The 19,512-nt window shown below is 42.2% G+C and overlaps 1 protein-coding gene across 1 annotated transcript; it reads left to right on the top strand.

Moving 5' to 3' along the window:
• The first annotated feature begins 2,551 nt into the window (after positions 1-2,551).
• LOC130380013 (histone PARylation factor 1-like) lies at positions 2,552-8,530 on the top strand. Its single transcript, XM_056587194.1, is given in 9 exon segments — positions 2,552-2,644; positions 3,229-3,406; positions 3,719-3,835; positions 3,838-3,904; positions 5,027-5,125; positions 5,258-5,411; positions 6,646-6,733; positions 7,606-7,778; positions 7,942-8,530. Coding segments are annotated over 9 exon segments (1,050 nt in total). The 5' UTR covers positions 2,552-2,605; the 3' UTR covers positions 8,077-8,530.
• Positions 8,531-19,512: the final 10,982 nt, after the last annotated feature.

Genomic DNA, 19,512 nt, shown 5'->3' with positions numbered 1-19,512 from the left:
ATGTAGTCTGAAAGAGGTTCGGTTCTGGCTTTGAGATGACAAAATAACAAGCATACAAATATTTGTTCACGCTTCTAAAGGCACATATTTATGTGTGGAAACTTCAAAGTGTGTACAATTTAGTGGCATAGCAGAACGGACAGAACATATTATTCATACCAGAAACACCAGTCGGCTGCAATTGAGTGTCAATTTCATCTTCAGCTTCCAAATAATTGAACATTTTGCAAAGCATACATATTTAGGTTTTTGATCAACTACAACAATTACATGAAGACACCTCAACTGACTAGATATATACAACATTGCTGATAAGTATACTAACGAAGGAAGACATAACAAATTAATGTTTTCGTCAATATAAATGAATATCCTACAAATTTACAAAGACTTCACAGAAGCCTCCCTGTGTATACATTGTAAACACGATTTTCTACTGTGAGGGTATGAGTGGGACTGGTTACCCAGGGCACCAAGTTTGATTGCAATTGCAAACTAATTAATTTCATAAGTAACTACTATTGGGCTGAATACAAGGTTTGAGTCACGGAACATTGTATGTAAAAATATATTTATTGGAGGATCATTGTCAAACCTTACAGAAGGCGTAAATCACAGTCATGCAGCAAAGATGAGCGACTGCTCATGCTGGAGCGCTAATATGCACCAGGATGTCTTTCTGCAAGAAAGGGAAATTAGGGTCACAAAAAAATAAGGAAAAAGGAAAGAGAAAAAAAGCAAACTGAGGGTAGACTGATTCCAAAGAAAGGTGAGCACAGCCAATTGTTTAAGAATGGTTTCATCTCATATCAGGCAGTATGCAAGCATACTTGCATTGTATCACATGAATTGATCAGCATTCTACCTAAAATGTCATACGACATACGACAAATTAATAAAATACCTATCAAATAAAATACCCATCAAAGTTTAACCTCAGTTTCAGAAACAGCCACAGTTGGAGGTAAAAGGTATTTTTAGCAATAATTTGTAGCACTTGCAAGGAGCAACTGAAAGGAGCATAAATAAGCACGACAATATTAATGTTCTCTTCAGCATGATACTCCAAGCAAACCTCATTGACCATCCTAAAGTAATTGTTGGCTACATGTATGTTGAGAAAGGAGATGAAGTATGATGATTACACACACACACATCTCTCTATATTCAATAGCCTCATTCTATTTCTCAATTCCGTTATATTTTAAGGTGAACTAAGAATTGTCACAATCAAAGTAAAACGTTAAACACTGTATTAATGCATTAATTAAATTGACCGAATGGAGAAAGGAGCCATTATCTGGCCCATATGAAGGAGAGGTCAACGAAGGCCTACATCCTGAGGGGCATTCATCTGTCACAACTACAGAAAGCATTTGTGTGATATTCTGGGAGTACGATATTGCAAACGATAGGACCAAGTCTGATTACCCCAACGTGGACCGACTGCTTCAGATGAGAACAATTCTGGCGATGACCCATGGAAACTGGACAAATGGACTGATGAGGCATGTGCTCTAACTGAGGTAGTTAACACCCCCCCCCCTCTGGATGTAAATACCCCCTAAATAAATCACCATTGACTGTGAACTGCTCTTTTTGTTGTGTGATTGTCTAATCAACTTGGTAGTGTGGAAAGAAAACCGCACACAAGCCTGCTACAATATTTAAAAATTGCGTGAAATACATGGATCAAGAGAGGAAGGGGGCCCACAAAAACTGCTTTGCTATAGGACCCAGAGTTTTACGAACAAAAACATTGAACACACACAAAGTATTAAAATAACAATATATTTTTTATACATTTACTTGTTACAGGTTCATATCATACAGATGCTTCGTCATGTCGTGCTGAGGATACCTATCCGCTGGCACGGACACCAGGAGCCTGGACCCTGGTTTGTCACCGGCACTTTGACTGAAGCAGGATTTGTAGTACACTGTATAACCTGTAGTGTTGTTTGGAAAGTAGATCGGGCACGTAGAGATGGGGCTTTCCATGTATGGCTTCCCTCTGGCAAGGGTGCCTTACACATATCGAGGAATGGTGTTTGAATAGAGGATGACTTGAAGAGCACAGATGCAGTTATGGAGAATTTTTTTAAAATGCTGAACCTCATATGGTGTCTGCAGGGAGCAATGTCGATGTGAAAGTCAGAATTATAAAATTACACCATTCTGCACCTTGGACAATAGTCTCTGAAATACTTACCTTGCTATAAACAGTATCCCATTCACAGTAGGCCTATGTTACACCCTCCTCACATTCCATTCATGGTATTTTATTTTTGAGAATATAGAACCTCTGCGTGCTTGGTGTGGAACTGCATGATGATTCATAGTTTTCACATGCCTGTTTTTTTATTCCTCTTCGCACACTTGCTTACCTATAATTTCTCACCATAGGATTGTTAGCAAGTGTTTGATTTTGATTCGGTTTTGTTTTATCTTTTATTCCTTTTTATGTATTTTTCCATTTGTCCTATTAGTGGCTACCTCCAGAACTGTGGGCGGCAGCATTGCGCCTGACGCCCTACTAGGATCCCGTTAACGTCTGAAAGAAGAAGAAGAAGAAGCTCATTGACTGACGGACGGGAGGAAGAATATGACAGGGCGCGCGAAAAGAAAACCAAAATCGGTTAAGGTAATGGACCACTACTTTAACGTTATCGTGGTGTTCAGACACGTGTTTCTGAATGTACCCAAATGTAGAAACAGAGGGCGTGTTAAGTTATATGGGAGCAAAAGTCTAATCATTTGAATGGACCCCTAGCTGCTGTAGGGTAACCCAGCACTGGGGCTCTGCAACATGGCAGCTCTGTCCCTGGACCATGTATGAAGCCTTCCCCATCAGTGTCTCCGTCAAAGTGTGGACACTGCTCTTCAACAAATACAGATATTCAACAGATACATATTACGTGTTTCTATCTGATTCCATTCGTTTCTAAGTTTTTCCAGTGTTAAAATCCAATACTAGAGCAAAAGGGCAGCTGCTTGTTAACTACTCGCCGAAGTCGCCACTCCTGTTTAATTGACTAATGGAGTGGTTTGTTTAAACGTTAAAACGGTCATAGTGCATCATTCATTCATTATGCGATTGATGCATTCATCATATGGTAACATACGTTGTCAGGAGCGTCGTGTTGCAGGATGTTCTCCATAGCCCCACTACTCCCTCTGCTGTGTGTTGCACGGACAGACCTAAAGAGGAGTTGTGCTGTTGTGCAGGAGTCGGCATCAGGTCCGCCGAAGAGAGCCTGCACTGACGGGTCCGAACCAGTACCGTCAGCTAAGGTGAGCTCCGAGCTCCGAGAGCAGATCGTTCAACTTTACAAGCTTCAGATGCCAGAAGATCTATACCATTTTTGGGACTTTTGTCAAGGCCTTTGTCCGGATGACCCCAGAGGTATGTTTTTATTTTATATATTTTTTCTTTCTACCTTCGATCTCTCACTATTTCTTACTAAGGAGTTGTATGTTTATGCATAATTTAACAATATTTCATCATTGTCTCATTTAGGTTCAATCAATTAATATATGTTTTGATGTTGTTTCCACTTTCATATTGGCTTAATAATCGGCCCCTGTTACTTGATACCTTTTTTAAATAAACTAAAATATAAAGGGAACATACTGTATCTTTAACACTATGACATTGTCAATATCTCTGTGCACGGTGGTACTTTACATTTCAAATGTGCTGTGTTAATCTCTTCAGATGCGTTGATGGACACACTGGGTTTGCGGTTGGTCGGTCCGTTTGACATTTTGGCTGGGGCGCATAAAAATACCCAGAATCCTCAGCAACACCTCCACCTGCACTGGAGGTACTTCTACGACCCCCTGAGTTCCAAAGCATACTGCAGGGCTGTGCAGACACCCAGCATCACATGGGCTACTACAGGTATACACAGCCTTCTACTGTCTTCATCTCCGACATTGGTATATTTGGGATAATGTCATATGCCGCTTTTCCACTGCATGGTACCAGCTCGACACGACTCGACTCAGCTCACATTTTTTGCGTTTCCACCGCGAAAACTTGGTATCTGGTACCTGAAGTGGCTGCTTTTTCTAGTACCGCCTCGCTCTAGGTTCCAAGCGGCTGAGCCGATGCTAAAAGGTGACGTCGGCAGACGGCCGGCCACTGATTGGCCAGAGAGTGTGACGAAGTCACGAGAGCGACATGGCAACCATGCTGGTAACAGCCATAGCAGCGCCGCAGCCAACATATTCCACTTCTTCAACTTCTTCAACATGCCAGCTAATAATAGTAATGTTATCGATGTCCTCCATTGTTGTTATGTGGGTTCTGTCCATGTGTGGGTTGCGTAGGTGTTGTTTGTGTCGCGTACAAAAATACGTCACGGCCCTTTCGCGCAGCCGACCCCGCCCTCGTCCAAGAGGTACTATTTGCTGTGGAAAACGACCCGTGCTGCTACCGTGTCGTGTCGTGTCGAGTCGAGTCGAGTCGAGTCGAGTCGAGCTACATGTGCGGTGGAAAAGCGGCAATAGAGTATTTTGGTATTTTATTCTTGAAATATACTTTTTAAATATTATAAATTATTATAAATTCATTGAATAAAATAAATACATTGTTCAGTAAATATATTATTATTGGTTGTTAGTTGTTAAAAGATGGTGTCGCTTTGTTCATTCCATCACGTTTTCCAATGATGCTTTGTGTTGATTTGTGTCTGCTAGATGAACACACTGGGAGCATGGGCAGCATTTTCCCTCTGACCTTGCAGTAATAATTTTGCCTTAAGGCGGCGCTGGGCCTCTTTGCTCAACCACTGCTTGTGTAGTATAATTAATACAATTTCTATATGAGGTGATCTCTGATAGTTGTTGTTGATGAAAATGTAGTGGTTACACCTGAAGTCCAAGGTTGGGAACCACTGACTTAGAGCAGACTTCAGTACTTGCAATCTAAAGCTCTGTGTAATATGCAAGGATTACTATATATTAATTATGTCTCTCTTTCTTTCTTTCTTTCTTTCTTTCTTTCTTATGAACCAATTAGAGACACTCCTGACTCTCTTCCTTCGTTCGTTGGGGAAAATGAAGCCAAGAAGGGCTGTGGCATATCACAGCTGGGAGACAACGTCTTCGCTGCTGTCCTGTAAGTTAACACTGTCTCTAGGGTTTGTGTTTTTCAACGCCCTATTAGATTTCTCTTACAAGATCCTCTACAAAACATTGCTGTTATTCTTTCCTCTGCTAATTCTGCCGTTATGTTTTGTGTCTATCCCAGCCTGTTTCTGCTGCGGAAGAGAAAACAGAGGGAAGTTCAGAAAGGAAAAGGGGAATCCTTGGAGAACCTGGAGAGCAAGTTGAGGGGCAAGGCGGAGACTCTGGGCCTCTCGTTGGAACAGAAAACCAAAGACATGAAGCTGAGGGACAAGAAGGTAGTGAGCACAGCAGGCTGGATGGATGATGAGTTATGTGTGATCAAACCACTTTATTTTAGGTCGGTTGTGATTCTCTTTTCAGCAGTACATTTAAATGCATTTTCTACATATTTTAAGAGAGACTATGCCCGTCGGTTAATGTACATTTTGGTCGGAAATGCTTCATTGCTACCATTTTGTATGCATGAACTTGACATAAAAAAATACAAATTTAGTCAGCTCTGAGAATAACGCTGTGTCTCTGGGTTGCGACGTTCGTGGATAGCCACGTGCTGTACCAATGGCGGGGGGGGGGGGGGGATAGCGAGGGGGAGAGAGAGAGAGAGGGGGGAGAGAGAGAATTTATTCACCTATTCTATTTGTACTAAATATCATTTTTTATTTGGTATCTCAACACCAACTATCTCACACATATGTTTCCCTGGAACTTGGATCTCCAAAAAGTTCGGGAGCGATTCGCCATTAGGGGGCACTATAATTTCCGGACACATTCAAACACTCAACCTGTGCCGCCCCAATTGCCAACATTTCTGAGACTTGGTATTTGCCATTTACTCATGAACCGTGACTCAGATTCATTCCGAATCGTTTGGGGGCACTTATGGAATTGCCCTCTACTGAATTGTCACTACAAATTGTCAGAAAATGGTGGTCGCTGGGATAGGGGAATGCGTGTGGGTGTGAATACCTTTCGTGACTGCTGGCCTAGTTTTCTTTAATTTAGTTATAAATATTTTACTGATATTCGCGCTCTGAATTAACATGATCTGACGCAGGTAACTTAAGAGTCCTCTGCGTGTAGTCAAACTAAACGTGATTATACTAGATAAGTCAATGGATATAACATAAACATCACTGTTTAGCAGAATATCCGACTAGCTATTCAACAGTGAAAAGCAGGTAAAAAACTTGTTGTGTTTTGAACTGTGTATTCGATTAGAGATTTTTGAGATTTTTTGCATCCCTTCTTGCGCTATTGTTGTTGTTGATGTTTTTCCTAACCCTAACCCTAAACACAACCCGCACAATAATCTCTTTTTCATATTGTTAAGATCACTTGGAAGGAAGGAACTGAAAGCAATTGGGCATGCATTCAATCACAAATACAGTACTCCTGTTGTTATGGTCAATAAAGGACGACGAAGGATTAACAATCACATCTCAACCAAATCCCTCCTACATATATAATGCAGATTCTCACCTTTTAACCCTGTGTTTTGTTGCACCCTAGGTTGTGACCAAGACATTCCACGGGGCTGGTATTGTGGTTCCTGTAGACAAGAATGATGTTGGATATAGAGAACTGCCGGAGACAGACGGTGAGTCCCGGGCCACTGGCCTCATTCCCTCAAAGTAGGGTAGGTGTCATTATAAACTTTAGACCACCGATCTGCAACCCCAAAATGAATGCGAAGGGTGGGCAATGTTGGAGAAACCAGCTAGAGTAAACTGGATATTTTAAGTATCCAACCAAAATAATTCCACACCTCCCTTTAAGGCCCCACTAAAAAGGCATCTTTCAAAGGGACAACCTTTTTTCAGGGTAATCATTTCATAATGCCACATTTATCTCCAAGCTATTTTAAATTCCTTATGTTATATTTTTTTTACTGTTGCGCAGGCTTATTTAAGACCAAAGCAACCATACCAGAGCTGCTCTGACCACTTGCCTGCACTCAACATAGTATGTGGTGGTAATGCACCTGGCCCTACCAACTAGGCAACAAACCCGTCGATCATGAGTGTGTGGACCCCCGCATGCTCCCAGTCGCCTAGTATGGATGACCTTCTGACGGCAAGGCAAGCGTGATGGTCAATACAAGTGGTGCAGTGTGTTCTGCCACAGTGCTAGTAGTACCCATAGATGTGATAGTACCCTGGATGTATTATGAGGTATACCCGTGAATAGTACAGTAGGGTCTATCCATGAGTAGCAAGCATCGTGTACTGTCCTTCCATTTGCTAGAAATGTTATGGTTCCTCGGAAAATTCAGCGCTTCTGTATTCATTAATTCGGTGTTGTTGCTTTGGTCTGCTTATTTGAATATAAAAAGGTACAAATGGTGGATACTCATTGCTCAAAGAGTATTGGGTCTGTCCAACCCATCATGTCCTATAGTCTGGTGCACCTCTTATATGGGCAGATTAGATAGATCTTGGGCGATCCATTCAACCCCCTCTTCTCCTCTAGCCGGCATGAAGAAGATCTGCAAGGCCATCGCCGAGGCCCGCAGCGACGAGGAGAGGGTGAAGGCCTTCGGACCGCTGCAGGAGATGATCACTTTCGTCCAGTTTGCCAACGACGAGTGTGACTACGGCATGGGCTACGAGCTGGGGATGGACCTGTTCTGCTATGGCTCACATGTGAGATGATCCACAACCACTGGGGGGGGGGGGGTACAGTATCCTTATTAGGGGGCTCTCCTAATATAATAATAACCACATTTCCTATCTCCTTTCCTACCATCATTTCCACTTAGTCAGGAAGTTCTGAATGCGTCTCTAATGCTCACATTCTGTCCAACAGTATTTCTACAAGGTGATCAGACAGCTGCTCCCTTTGGCCTATAACCTGTTGAAGAGGAACCTGTTCGCTGAGATCCTGGAGGCCCACCTCAGCAGCCGTTCCCATGACAACCTCGATCAACTTTCTGCCCAGTAGCCGCTTAGCGTCCCACTCGTGTTCAGCTTTCTCTGTTTATTTGGTTTTTCCCAGTGTCAATGATGTTGGCATTGGTGGTGCTGCCTTTGTCCTGCCAACTGAATTGTCTTGTTTGTGAAAAGTAGATGTTAAATAAAGTATTCATTTTATATTTTTAAAATTCTCTGATTTTTAAGCTTTATGAAGTTCATGATTTAGCGGTCATATTCCATTCATGATCTACAACAACTCCTAATATTTTTTTTTGGACATGAGGCATCATTTTAACCAACGTCTTTTAATAAGGTGAAATGGAGGGCAGTGTTTGAATGGAAATAAAATAAGTAATTTCGGAACATGTATGCTTTACCAATGTAGAAATATATTGAAGAGGTTTGAAGTCTACTTAACACATACCCCCTGAGATCAACCTTTAAATAAGTGAAGTCTACACCCGTCAGTGATAAAATTGGAGAGGACTTCAAATTTACAGCATATGCTAAGTTGCACCTATACACCACTTTTTAAATTGTTGTAATTTAGTATATGTTTGATGTGTAACATTGGGTAGGCTATCCCTGATGATGCCAGCAAAACTCTTAGCATTGGTTCGTCCTGTGTATACTAGTGGTGGATTCAATGATTCGTTTCCGTGACCCAGTTCGCTTGATTCAGTTCGCCACGAGGAGTCGTTCGCGAATCGTTCCTTCGTTCAGTCGAGTTTCCGGTAGCACTAACTCCCCTGAGTATGACTGACTCAGCTGAGAACCGTGCAATGGGGTCCATTCCATGATGCGATTTACCGCTACCGGAAACCATTCTGAACGAACATACGATTCGTGAACGAACATACGATTCGTGAATCGATTCACCGGAAACTCGACTGAACGTGGAGGAGTCGTTCGCGATTCAGCCTAGTTTCCGGTAACGGTGAATCGCATCATGGAATGCACGCCATTGCACGGTTCTCAGCTGAGTCAGTCAGACTCAGGGGAGTTAGTGCTACCGGAAACTCGTTTGTTCGTTCAGTCGAGTTTCCAGTGAATCGAATGGTGAACGAGACGACCGAACGAACGAGGGAGACAAACCGGTTCAGTTCGTTCGTCCTAAAGACTCGGTCATTCGAACCGGTTCACGAACGAACGAGCCAACACTAGTGTATACCACGTGGAATAGGTATGTACATTTCTTACACCCATTAGAACCAGAGGTTTATAGGGGGTAAATTATACCACCAGTTGTGAGTGTGATTAACCTTTTTTTTGAGAACCTGCCTCTTCTGACATCAAAATGACATCTATTCGTCATACATCTAGGTGGACACACCCACTTGTGATGTCAGACGAGGCAGATTTCCAAACGGCTTGTAATTGCTAATTCACACTTACACCTGGTGGTATAATATGTCACCTTTAACCCACTGGATTTTGGAAAAGGCCACCAAATCGGTCCTGTTCATCTTCTGGGTAGTTTCTGTTATTTCGGCACAACTTCAGCTAATTTCAACCATTACTTAAATGTATATTAAATACTGGATTTAAAACAAAGTTAGTGTAAATTTCAGGCAATCTGAACAATCACCAGTCTACACATGTAATATATCCTGGTTCAATGCTTGTATCCCATAAACGATATAAACATATTTAACGAATTATCTTCTAATTGAGGGACAAACAATCAATAGTCTCTAAATTTACAACGGAAGAACAATGATATTTGAACCGTGGATGTCAGTTTATGAGGGTGCGGGAGCGCTTCAACAGGCGACCGCTCGGTATCACGACCTAGCTTTTGGGGATCTCCAAATAAGATGAAAAAGCGACAACCCATTGTCACCTTAAACATTGTCCAAACCATTATGGAGAGTCCATGGCGATGCACCCTTTTTTTTTGTAAAAGCACAATTTTAATACACGTAGGCCTATAGATATATTTCTTTTTAGGATCAAAATCACTGCAACCTTACCCTGATGTCTTGTAGGATGACTAGACCATTTAAGCCGTAGATGGGGGTGTACATTTTCATTATTATTTGGGGGTCATGTCTACATGTCCAGGCTACGGTTAGTATTAAACATACAATGATGGCTGAGATCCCTTGTTATCGGTGAAGTCCTGTCAACTCATTTTCAGCAGCACTTCCCAGATCATGGTAAGAGGCGGGCACAGGGTGCACAGGGATGGGAGGAGGAGGGCGTTGCATTGCGTTGTCCATCTCCTGACAAGCCCATCCCAGAAAAGCGTGTGTGTGTTATGATATGGAAACAATGTTTTAGTTAGACCCTTGACTAAAGACGGGCCTACCTGTTCAAGCTAGAGCTCTCTACGGCAAAGCAGGGGCTACAGGCTGTCAACTGATCTAACTAGCTTGTTACACAGCGGATCCCCTGCTATAAGACTGCTGCAGAGCCGCTAGGAGGGGAGGGGTGCGCTGGCTCCTGCGGAGGTTCTGATACGAACAGGTTAGAGAGCTGCTCGGCGAACAATCTCAGCTTCATATTTGGTTTCCGTTTGTCTCAACAAAATGAACGCTGCGGAATGATCCCGGGCCTTTCCAAACCTTGAGGATTGTGCGTGAAGCCCACTTCAACCCAGGAAAGAGGAAACACACCGCGTCTCGCCTGCACCTTTCCTCGGGACGGAATGTCGAGAAGCTCCGAGGAAAGTCACGGTCGGGGCGGTGGCTCCGATCGAGACTTGAAGATGGCCTCTTCTAACAACACGACCCCCGAGGGAGGACCACCGCCACTGCATCAGAACCGTATACGACAGGTTAGTGTGTTTTAGTACATTGCAGGTCTAGCTAGCCGTGCGTTGGCTGCAGGAGTCGGTGTCGATGGCATGCAGTAGAGCAGCTGAGGATGCTGCGCTGTGGATAGGCGTTGTCCTAGCTACCACATCAGTACCACTGCCCCCAAATTAGTACTGACATGCTCGAGATTTTTTTTAAATCACAAAAATAAACAGCTCTTCAGCAGACAAAGAAATACCCCGTTTATTAATTTAGAGGGACGATGATGAGTGCGGTGTGACGGGGCGACTAAATCGATTCATGTTGTGTGCGTCAAAGCTTCCAGTCCTCAGAATAAACATCAGCGTGTGACCACCAGACTATACAGTGCCAAGCTTGGGTCCACAATGCCAGTTGGGCTGTATAGTTGAACAGGCTAACATCTTCAACCATGCTATTCTGCTTTCCCTTATCTCAAGTTAAGCCAGCTCGTCCAAATATCAACACATCTTTTAGGTATTTTATGGGTCGGGTTCTCCTCCAACTCCATAGATTAATTCAATGCATTCAATGTGTTGTGAGTGAGGGATAGAGTTGGTCATAAAGCCCCAGGCTGCACTAGGTTGTGTTGTGACCCCGGCTTGTGTCAGTTGGATACGGGTGCCAACCCAACCCAAAGAACCCGCTCAGGTTAGCCCCTCGATAACTTTCTTTCAGCATGGATGACTTCACTCATCAGGGCCTGACATCTTGGTGATAAGGAATGTAAAGTTAGATTGTTATTTTTGGAATCCTTACTGGCTATCTGGAGCAGGGTTTTGCAATGTTTTGGGGCCAGGTCACAGCAAACCACCCACCAATCCAAACCCAGAAAATCCAGAGCATGATAATGATAAATCTCAAACACATTATTACCATGCTATATTATTTATTAGGTTATTGACAATTTTCCCAATATTTCAGACACAGGTGACAAAAAAGTATCCGTCGATACAGGTTCATTAAAGCTCTTCCGTTATTTGTCAAATATTACAAATATTATTATATACCTTATTTAACATTATTATTAAGGACTATAGTGACTGTTAAAAAGCAAACTGTAAAGTTTGCTCTTATAGTATATTTTCATACATGGTTACATGATATTATCATGCAAAACGAATAGGATATTTTGAACAGGAACCATAAGAATGTAATAATGTTTATCATGGTCTTGGCGTGTTGGTTACATTTGTGCTGGTTCACGTTTCTCACATATGTCCAGTGAAGGATAAAGAGAGGGTAGCTGTCTGCTTCCTGTCTGAATGCACTCTCATGCTTATTAGATTTCAGTAATGGACTATAGTGCTGCTTGCACCGGACTCACTAACTCTCTGGCACTTGCACACACATGCAGGCACATTCACATAATCACATGCACCATCACACACACACACACACACACACACACACACACCTGCTCCTATAAAATGACACTTTCTTCAAAAAGGAGAATGAGGAGAGCGAGAGAGAGAAAACCAAGAAGCATTGTGATGGCAGTGCTTGCATGTAGGTCTAAAAAAAAGACTCATCGGGCGATTGTCCTGAAGAATTATGGCTCCGTCCCAATAAGAGTGGCTGGGCCTTGCTTCTCCATATATTCCTTCAGCCTGTCCATGGGTGTGACAAGGTGCTCTAATCCATTCCCCTGCCTTCCTCTATTTAGGTGCTCTATATTGACTATATCAATCCATCTGTCCAGTACGTCTGTTTTTCTATCCTTCTATCTATCTATTTGCCTATCTACTGTATCTATCTATCTATCTATCTATCTATCTATCTATCTATCTATCTATCTATCTATCTATCTATCTATCTATCTATCTATCTATCTATCTATCTATCCATCTGCCTATCTATCTATCTATCTATCTATCTATCTATCTATCTATCTATCTATCTATCTATCTATCTATCTATCTATCTATCTATCTATCTATCTATCTATCCATCCATCCATCCATCCATCCATCCATCCATCCATCCATCCATCCATCCATCCATCCATCCATCCATCCATCCATCCATCCATCCATCCCTCCATCCATCCATCCATCCATCCATCCATCCATCCCTCCATCCATCCATCCATCCATCCGCCCATCCATCCATCCATCCATCCATCCATCCATCCATCCATCCATCCATATTCATCCATCCATCCATCCATCCATCCATCCATCCATCCATCCATCCATCCATCCATCCATCCATCCATCCATCCATCCATCCATCCATCCATCCATCCATCTATCTCTTATCGATTTGTCTAAGCTGTCTATACTGTATGTCTGTCTGTCTGTCTTTCTCTGTGATTTATTAATAAAACCAAGAGGTCAGCTTTCCTTGTCACATTTGACATTCATTTTCTCTTTCCATTTGTCCTCTCTCTCTCTCTCTCTCTCTCTCTCTCTCTCTCTCTCTCTCTCTCTCTCTCTCTCTCTCTCTCTCTCTCTCTCTCGCTCTCTCTTCTCTCTCTCTCTCTCCTCTCTCTTGTCTACTATCCTATGTCTCTCGTCTTCCCCCTTCTCTCTCTCTCTCTCTCTCCTCTATCTCTCTCTCTCTCTCTCTCTCTCTCTCTCTCTCTCTCTCTCTCTCTCTCTCTCTCTCTCTCTCTCTCTTGTCTACTATCCTATGTCTCTCCGTCTCTCCCCTGGATATTTTGATGGAATATTCAAATGAAGCTGCAGGCATTTACTGCAGAAAGACTGGAGAACTTAACAGACAAAAAGCAAAAGCAGACGGACAGATTACACCGTCTCCCTTAGAAAACTCTACAGTCATTGAGGTTAAATGCTTATCAACAAACAGTGGAGTGGTTTCAAGTCAACCACTCCAGTACTTACCTCTCATTATAACAAGTAGCTAAAGTGTTGTCGGGCAATCATCAGAGGGTTGTTTTTGGTGGTTACATCCTTCTCTATCCTCTGGATGAGGCGGATGACATCACCTGCTACTGCACTGTACAGCCACAATGCATTATTTATTACATTATTTATTATTATAGTCCCCACATTTTATTTAATTATTGTTAAAACACCTATTGTTGAAACAATGTACTTTGTGGAAGTATTTACTACAGAGTACATATGATTATTGTTAGTGTCTATGTTTCATCCAAAGATGGATGCACAGACCAATAACCATGGTCTGTTTGGAAGTTGTGAGTCCTCCAAAGTCCTCTACACTTTGCGATTAAAGACTTAGAGTATAGTAAACTTGTTGTATAAAATAATGAATCATGTGTAACTATATACCCATTACTGGCAAAAAAACGAAATAAACGATGCATAATTTACTTAATTATAGTGGTATTTTACAATGAAAAAATGGCATAGATTACTATGTTGAAGATCATAAAATACATATTACCACATTTAAAAAAACAACATTAATCTTACCTTAAAGGTGGTATGTAGCTAGCTAATAACGTACTGTGAATCATAGATTTACCATATGTCATAAGAGTGTGAACAATTCAGTGTGGCCACTAGCCACGATGTTCCAGATTGCAGCCACCTGAATCCTCCCTGTCAGCCCTCAATTTCCCTGGACTACGGGGGGCTGTCATGGCCTGTATTGTATAATGGGCCAGTAGGTACCAACATCATGTTATCGCCTACTACAGCATGGAATAGTCAAGTGTCAAGTGAAGATTCTTGGACAGATTTTGATTTGTATTTAGTTGTTTAGTCTGTAATTGTAAAACTATACCTTTAATTAAAGGTCCTTATACATTGAACATGTTCGTTGCTTGGTTGCAGTGTGTCTGGATGTGTGAAGCTTGGTTGCGGTGTGTCTGGATGTGTGGAGCTCCGTCTGGCCACCAGTTACTTTTGAAGTTTGTGTCCGAGAAGGATAAGCTTGTTGGACACATTACACCACGGTGTGTGGAGGATTTAATCTACAACTTTGTTCCTTGTAACACTCCTACATACCAACGGTACAAAGAAGGAATCACAAATGAGTGGTAGCCATGGGGAACTTCCTAGAACTTCAAAACGCAATCTCTCTCAAGCCGTTTGTCCGTTCTGGGCTGCAGTGCAACATGGTGGCCACCATTGAATGCCGCGTTTCCACTGCAGAGTGTGGTACGGTTCGGTTAACAAAGGTGCGGTACGGATTGCGTTTCCACCGCCAAAAGTGGGCGTGACCCGGACTGAGCCGTACTCGATTTGCCCTCGTCTTCAGTACTCCTCCGTTGGGGTACTGAGACGCCTGAAAGGGTGCCGGAAAACTCGAGCTACACACCCCCTCCGTTGTTTGGTCGACAGAATCGTCACTTCCGGGTGACTTTGGGATAAAAACAAACAAACAGTAGCTTCCAAACTTTCGTCAAACAAAGCTTGCATTCGGGAGTTGATTAACTGCCATATGAAAAGCATAAAGGCCAGGAACTGTTGCTGGAAGACTTCCATGGTAGCACTTGGTTTAATGTGTTGCGTTCAACTTTTCCATTGTTTTTATTGAGCAGGCTACACTGTGTCGCGTTGCTATGATGTCACGATTTTTACGTAGCTGCCGCGGCGATCGACATCCGGCCTACCATAAAGGTTACTGTCGGCGGTGGAAACGCAACCTCGGAACTGAGGTGGGCTATACCGCCCCCTCCCTACCGGACTGAGGCGAACCGAACCGTACCGCACCCTGCAGTGGAAACGCGGCAGAAGAGGACCCGCTCCCCGTTGAGATATAAAGGGCTCTAACTTAGGTAACGCGAACTAAACAATTCTTAATTTCATGTGATTAAACAGTAATGAAAATATACTTTGCAACAATGGAATCAGACCAACTAATGGAATCAACTGAGCTTTTTACTAAATTCTACCCAACCTGAAAAGCCACCATATAATGTTCTGCTGGGCTTCTCTCGTGCTCTGGTTCATCCAGTCTCCTCAACCTGGCCACCGGCATGAGCTACGATAGGCTAAGGGACTTTCGCCAATATTGTGAATTTGGACCGCAGTACCCATTTTAGACGTTCGGTGTCTTCAATAATTGAGATAATTGAAGCTACTTCATCCACTAACTTTGATTCCATCTATAGGCGACAGTGAATTGAACACAGGTTACAACGTTTTCACCACACTGATCGATGCTTCCAGTATTTCTGCTGGAGTCCAGTAAGGATACGTCAACATGGCAATACATGGATATTTTTTGATGCTCATGACTATTAATTTTGGGGGCACAGTTGCAGTGGAGCATCCCTGTGGATTTGACACTATCCTCTATGTTGTAACACGTTATGTTTAAATAGACATAGTATAGACAGTACACGTGTCAACTACCTACATGAGTCCTACCGGTGGCTTCCATTATAGCGATACATATAGTATTCTTATATATAGTACATAATGTTAGATGAATATATATTGCTGTTGTTGTTGTTCTGAATATGCAGCTTACTTAACTTCATGGGAAAATGCAGTTAGAAAAAAATGCCGAAGTATATTAATAATTAATCAGTAATTCCTAATGTAGTTCCAAGGATGAATCAGCAGTTACCCTTAAATCCTTTCAGAGTGTATGCAGTTATATGAAACACAACATATGGATTTATATTGCACAAATCCAATACATTGTAGTTCATCTAGGATTTATCTTATTGTGTCCTTAATAACAATCTCTGCAGTTATGTTTGGTCAAAAAATAGGAAAAGGTTGGAATATCAAGTCAATATCCTGGAGCAGTCTCAAGCCGTAAGGACAGGGGATTTGGACTGTGGTGCATTTAGTTGTTAATTATTCATTATTGCTTCATAATCCTGTTTCCCGTTAGAGGAAAACAGGGAGGGCAGGAGATCAATGGACTTCTGAGAAACAACTTCAACATAAATACCCTCCGTCTCCCCAGCTCCTACAGCACTCCCGTCCCTACTCTCACCCTCCCATCCCCATCTTCACTAGTTCCGTTGCATTTCTATCTGGTTTGAACCGCTTAAATCATGCATTTCCACAAAAGAACCTATCAAAGCTTGGTAATTTCCTTACTATTGTGTGTGTGTTACTGCAAGGTGGTTAATAACACAAGGGTAGCAAATTGCCTTCTTCTCCTTTCGCCTCTTCATTTCATTGCATATTCATGTAGGCCAAAACACACTACACTGAATCAAATCCAATAGCTCTTGCGTTGACCTCTCCCTGTTTCCACCTCAATTAAGCGTACAACCGGCTTTATTTGACCTGTTCCTCTTGGAAATAAGTAATCTGTGTGCATCTAAATGTATTATGCTTGAATATTTTTTTTTAATTTGACACTTTTCTGGATTCTTCTTCAGTATTATATTGGCTCCATGAAAAGGGTAAGGAAGAACTCCCTTACAATAGTCGCTCTAGCCTGAAAAAAAAAGAAAGTGTCTATGCGCCACTTTTTGTGGCCTGAGTTTGCCTCTTCTCTGCTCTCTCCCAGTGTCACTCAGCGTTACTCATGTGGCTGACTGGGTTCGAGGTCACACGCTTCATTATTAAATATGTGTTCAACTGGGAGGTCATTTTATGGCTTGTTAGCCACGTCTCAACTTATAGAATCGTCTCTGTGTCTCTCAGCTGTAACGTGGTGTAAATGTAAATATATACTCAAGAAATGTGTCTTATTGTGAAGCTGTATGCAGAGAAGTAAGACTTTATGTGGAAGATGTTTCATTGGAGGCTTTTCTAGACATGGATCATTTAGGCTTTTTATTCCATCTAACTCTTTACGTCATTCATCTTTAGTTTGGCAACAGTTTAGACCACTGCATTATTTGTTATCTGAAGAAATTAACTTGATCGTTCTCATACCTGATGACTGAAGCATGGATCAATATTCTATGTATAGGCATACACACAATGCACTGAATTGAATCCAGAAAACGATGGACCATAACAATTTGATGCAAATCCAATCTTCGAATGTTCCTGATTTTTAACCCTTGGATCAATACAGTAGAATGCATAAGTTCATGGCAGCTGCCAATAATGCTGTGTGACAAGGAATATTCCGACAGTGGGATGGCCCCAATTCAGGCCTCACTGTGTTGTTCATTTTCCAGCCTTCCCATCGCTCTCCATCTTATCCTATTACCGGGAATGCTGTGCTAGCGTCATGTCTTCCCCTGGGACCCCAGGCAGGAACGCTGTACATCATTGCTGACGCTCACATACAGTTTGGTGCAGCAGCAGTCGATTTTGGGATCAGGGAATATGGAAAATAAACATAAACAACACAGTTTAGATCACAATCTCTCATAAAAAGGGTAATGTTAAAGAACCCTAAAGAGGATCAACGTGAAAATAAAATGTATTCAGAAGTAGGGCCCGACCGATTCATCGGCCTGCCGATTTAATCGGCCGATTATAGCCTTTTTGAAAATAATCAACATCTGCCAAAAAGACGCCGATTACAACTGATTATTTTTTATTTATTTATTTATTTATTTTAGAAATGTTATTGCGCTTAGTATCCTGCCGATTGCGCTCCTGCTCGCCTTGCTAACTAACAACTTTAGCTGGAGTAAAAAAGAGGAGATTGAATTTTACCGTACAACATGAAAGCACGCTCGCTCAGGCAGCTGCGCGCTCACCTCACCAATGTACACAAGACGTGTTGTTTGAGCATGTTGTGCCTGTTTCCCAGGTCCCAGGCCATGTTAATCTGTTATACTGTAGACTCTAACGGTGAGACCATACTGCTCAGCACGCACGTGTTAGTCACTGCTCACGAGCGCAGCACATTGGGAGTTAGTTATTTATTTTACATTTTACATTACACTCATTTTTTACTGTAAATGTATTCTAAAACACTCAAAGGTTCTAGTACCAGGAAATACAGACAAACAATAATATGAAATGAGAACCTAGGTCGACATAGGTATTTGATATAATTGATTTATTGTCTATAATATTTTATAACAATCATGAGTTGTTATCTCTCATCTGTTATTTATGGGGGGGGGGGGCAGTATTAGCCTACCTCTTAATGACAGGTCCGACTTGCAGCGCCTTGTAAATCTAATTTAGTACGGGCTTGTGGGAAGTGTCTTATGAATTTACTCATCACTGACTCTGCATTTCTTGACCTCTAAGTCCTTCACATTTCCTCTAGGAAAGGCTTGTGTGCAGGCTGGTACTTAGTGCACCACCCAAGAGGCCATAGCAGCCTTTCTATACGAGATGAGGCTGCTCTGCCTGTTTAGGGTTGAACTCTGCTGCATATCTGCTGCAATGTCTTCTATGCTGCATGGCGCAAGGCCAGAAGGTTAGGCTTTTACTGAGTCATCTTGCTGGCACACACACGCCTTTCACAAATGACTGTTTCGGATGACGTAGTGGATAGTGGTCTTGTGTGTGTGTCAGCTGTGTCTCTTAGCGGTTACGTGCTGAAAATGTAAACATAAACAAATAAAGAAATGTGTCTTATTGAGAAGCTGAATGCAGTGAAGTACGACTTCAGGTGGAAGATGTTGTGTTTGAGGCTTTTCTAGACAGGGATCATCTAAGGCCTTTTGTTCCGTCTAAGACTCTCACAGCATCCATCTTTAGTTTGGCAACACTGTTTATTTGTTCTCTAAATAAAGTAATTTACTTTATTCACTGAGTCATCTTGCTGGCACAAAGAGGCCTTTCTCAAATTAGTGTTTCGGATTACGTAGTGGATACTGGTGTGTGTGTGTGTGTTTGTGTTTGTGTGTGTGTGTGTGTGTGCTT

This window comes from Gadus chalcogrammus, chromosome 3 (assembly GCF_026213295.1).
Source record: "Gadus chalcogrammus isolate NIFS_2021 chromosome 3, NIFS_Gcha_1.0, whole genome shotgun sequence".
In the NCBI taxonomy this organism is placed as follows: Eukaryota; Metazoa; Chordata; class Actinopteri; order Gadiformes; family Gadidae; genus Gadus; species Gadus chalcogrammus.
This window is presented reverse-complemented; position numbering and strand designations above follow the sequence as displayed.